This window comes from Dipodomys ordii, unplaced genomic scaffold (genome assembly GCF_000151885.1).
Source record: "Dipodomys ordii isolate 6190 unplaced genomic scaffold, Dord_2.0 Scaffold19, whole genome shotgun sequence".
NCBI lineage: Eukaryota > Metazoa > Chordata > Mammalia > Rodentia > Heteromyidae > Dipodomys > Dipodomys ordii.
In genome coordinates, this window is record NW_012267235.1 from 2,215,827 (window position 1) to 2,220,157 (window position 4,331).

Below are 4,331 nucleotides of genomic sequence, written 5' to 3' on the forward strand. Positions count from 1 at the left end.
AGGAAGAAGCAAATTTTTTTTTTTTTTGGGTCCAGTCATGGGGCCTGAACTCTGGGCCTGGGCACTGTCCCTCAGCTCTTCAGCTCAAGGCTATCACTCTACCACTTGAGCCACAGCGCCACTTCCGGCTTTTTCTTTTTTTTTCTGCTTATGTGGTGCTGAGGAATGGAACCCAGGGCCTCATGCATGTAAGGCAAGCGCTCTACCACTGAGCCTCCTTCCCAGCCCAGAAGCAATTTTTTTAAAGTTATGAAACTGTGTCAAGGAGTAACTAAGCATTTTTTAGTTTTGAAACCACCCTTTGTAAAACCAATAACCACACACAACTTAGAATTGGTTTCCTCCTACTCACTTGACCAATGAAATCAAGGCAGAAGACATTTTAACTACAAAGTTTCATTTGAAACTTTCAAATTCCATTCAAAGTATTAAGAATATACAAGTTCTTGGGGCTGGGAAGGTGGCTCAGTGGTAGAGTGCTTGCCTTGCATTCATGAGGCCCTGGGTTCGATTCCTCAGCACAACATAAGCAGAAAAAGCTGGAAGTGGTGCTGTGGCTCAAGTGGTAGAGCACTAGCCTTGAGCTGAAGAGCTGAGGGACAGTGCCCAGGCCCAGAGTTCAGGCACCATGACTGGCAAAAAAAAAAAAAAAAAGAATATACAAGTTCTTTTACTGAATAATGTAATTTTTCGGAAAATTGTCTATATTCATAAAGGTAGCTAAAAGAGACTTATTACCTGGGAATGTGGCTTAGTGGCAGAATGCTTGTCTAACATACAAGAAGCCCTGGGTTTGATTCCTCAATACCACATAAAAAGCTGCAAGTGGCGCTGTGGTTCAAGTGGTAGAGTGCTAGCCTTGAGCAAAAAAGAAGCTAAGGGACAGTGCTCAGGTCTTGAGTTCAAGCCCCAGGACTGGCAAAAAAGTAAATAAATAAATAAATAAGAGAGACATGGGAGAGGGAAAGTAGGAGAAAAATGGAGGAGGGTAAGAATTTTTACAAGAACTGTACTCACTACTTCACGAATGTAAACTGTAACCCCTCTGTACATCACCTTGACAATAAAATTAATTTTAAAAAAGTTTTATCTCACTGCAGCATTTAAAAATTACAATTGTAATTATTTATTTATTTTTGGTCATTAATGGGGCTTGAACTCTGGGCCTGGGCGCTGTCCCTGAGCTCTTCAGCTCAAGACTAATGCTCTACCACTTGAGCCACAGAACCATTTCTAGTTTTCTGGTAGTTAATTGGAGATGAGAGTCTTTCTTGCCCAGGCTGGCTTTGAACTGCAATGCTCGGATTGCAGCCTGAGTAGCTAGGATTACAATTGTGAGCCACCAACCCCCAGCAATTATAATTATTTAAAAAAATATAAAAGTCCAATAAAAGATGGGATTAAATATATTAAAAGGTTAAATACCTAATGTATTGAAATGGAAAATGTTCATGATATAGTAAGTGAAAAAAATCAAGTTATAAAACTAAAAAACTGTTCATTCATTTTATGTGGTGCTGAGGAAATCAAACGCAGGGCCTCATGCATGCAAGGCAAGCACTCTACCACTGAGCTACCTTCCCAGCTCCGGCTCTATCATTTTGAACCACAGCTTTACTTCCAGTTTTTGAGTGGTTAATTGGAGATAGTCCGATAGGGACTTTTCTGCCCAGGTTGGTTTCCCACAATCCTCAGATCTCAGCCTTCTTAGTAGCTAGAATTATGGCCGTGAGCCATCAGCACTGGGCTTTTTTTTGAGGGGGGGGGTCCGGTTGTGGGGCCTGGGCGCTGTCCCTCAGCTCTTCAGCTCAAGGCTAGCGCTCTACCACTTGAGCCACAGTGCCACTTCTGGCTTTTTTTACTTTTTGCTTATGTGGTGCTGAGGAATCGAACCCAGGGCCTCATGCATGCAAGGCAAGCATTCTACCACAGAGCCACCTTCCCAGCCCTTAATTATCTTATTAAGAAAGGAAAAATTTTAAAAATCATATAATGTTGATCACGATTAGTGGAATTCCAGGTAATTTAATGACATATTATTTGTTTAATTGCCAATCTGGAAGGAGAAAAAAAAATCCTACTTCCAGAATTAATGGTAGAACTTATTCAATATGCATGCAAGTACAATAAAGATGACCCAATCAATCATCTTAGCAAAATAAATGCATTAAACAAAAGAATACTGGTTAAAGATAAGGGTTGGGGGTGTGACTCCAATGGTAGAGTATCTAGCAAGTATAAGGCCCTGAGTTTGAATTTCAATGTAACAACAACAAAGACAACCTAAAAGACAAGTGAAAATAAGAAAAGGTAAAGTTTGGTGTGCCAGGGACTCATGCTTATAATCCTTTTTAGAAAGCAAAAACTGAAAGGACTGTGATTAGAGGCCAGTCTGAGTAACAAGTGTGTGATAACTGATCTCAACATGATTAAAAAGCTAGGTCTGAAGGTGTTTGATATCCTAGTTATGATTTTTTAAAAAAAGTGAATTAGAAGATATCAGTCTGGACAGCTTGGGTAAAAAGCTAGATTCTAGCCAGGCACTGGTAGCTCACCCCTGTAATCCTAGCTACTCATGAGGCTGAGATCTGAGGATCATGGTTCAAAGCCAGGTCAGGCAGGAAAATATGTGAGACTCTTATCTCCAATGAACCAATAGAAAACCAGAAGTGGCACTGTGGCTCAAGTGGTAGAGTGCTAGCTTTGAACTGAAAAGCTCAGGGACAGCACCCCACAACCAACAAAAAGAAGAAGAAGAAGAAAAAAGCCAGATTCTATCTCAAAAAACACCAGAGTAAACAGAGCTGTAGATGTGACTCAACTGAGAGTGCCTGCCTAAAATTGTGCACTGTAGCTAGACATAGGCCTAGTATTTGAGAGGTGAAGACAGGAAGATCTGAAGTTTGAAGCCTGCTTAGTTTACACACCAAGCTCAAGACCAACCTGAGCAACTTAGTGAGATCCTATCTCCAAAAAACAAAAAAGCATAGGAAGGGCTGGGGACATAGGTCAGTGGCAGAATACTTGACTAGCTTTGACTCTCCATGGTACCAAAAAAAAAGTTTAGCTTGTGAAATGAACCAACCCTATGAAACCCACCTTCAGTGTTCAATGTCCCATCCACATTAGTGTGGCACCACTGTATTGTTCCTACACGTTTTCCTCAAAATAAACTCAGATACACATGAATGGAGGGAAAAAAAACAAAACAGAAAGGAACTAGGGTGAATCACCAAAAATGTTTTAAGACTGAAATAAACCATTGGAAACCATTAAATGCAGCTGAAAGAACTGGTTATTTTCATAATTTGTATATATAATCTGAGAAAACAAATACCCAACTTTATGCCATATATCATTATCAATTTAAAGGTTTCTGAGATTAGATTACAATTGGGTACCTTTCACCCTCTTTGAAGAAGCCAAAAGAAGATGATCTTCAGGTAGGATGTGGGTAATGATACCAATAGCTCTTTCTGCATGAAATCTGCAACAGATAAACAGAGTGTGGCATTTCCTTTTAGTTACAAATCCCTTAAAATGCCCCCCTCCCAAAGTAACAATTTATAAAATAATGCTGATGTAAAGTACAACTGAAATGTAAATAATCAAGTTTTTGTTTTTGTTGTTTTCTGCAGACTAGAGCCTCTCACATGCTAGGCAAGTACTCTTGAGCTACATCCCATATCTCTAAGTGTCAGTTTACTGTTGTTTTAAATTTCCATCTGAAGTAGACTAAACTTTGTTTTTGGTTGTTGGTCATGGGGCTTGAACTCAGGGCTTGGGAGCTGTCTCTGAGCTCTTCTGCTCAAGGTTAAGGCTCTATCATTTTTTTTTTTTTTGGGTCCGGTCGTGGGGCCTGAACTCTGGGCCTGGGCGCTGTCCCTCAGCTCTTCAGCTCAAGGCTAACGCTCTACCACTTGAGCCACAGCGCCACTTCCGGCTTTTTGCTTATGTGGTGCTGAGGAATCGAACCCAGGGCCTCATGCATGCAAGGCAAATGCTCTACCACTGAGCCACCTTCCCAGCTCCGGCTCTATCATTTTGAACCACAGCTTTACTTCCAGTTTTTGAGTGGTTAATTGGAGATAGTCCGATAGGGACTTTTCTGCCCAGGTTGGTTTCCCACAATCCTCAGATCTCAGCCTTCTTAGTAGCTAGAATTATGGCCGTGAGCCATCAGCACTGGGCTTTTTTTTGAGGGGGGGGGTCCGGTTGTGGGGCCTGACCTCTGTCCCTCAGCTCTTCAGCTCAAGGCTAGCACTCTACCACTTGAGCCACAGTGCCACTCCTGGCTTTTTTTCCTATGTGGTCCCGAGGAATCAAACCCA

At 41.4% G+C, this 4,331-nt stretch overlaps 1 protein-coding gene across 1 annotated transcript in view; it reads right to left on the bottom strand.

Annotated features, from left to right (window-relative positions):
• Appbp2 (amyloid beta precursor protein (cytoplasmic tail) binding protein 2) overlaps positions 1-4,331 on the bottom strand; it is a 58,761-nt gene that overhangs the window by 10,243 nt on the left and 44,187 nt on the right. Inside the window, exon 10 of the mRNA XM_013013393.1 lies at positions 3,402-3,487. Within this exon, the coding sequence (XP_012868847.1) occupies positions 3,402-3,487 (86 nt within the window). The remainder of the gene's footprint in view (positions 1-3,401; positions 3,488-4,331) is intronic.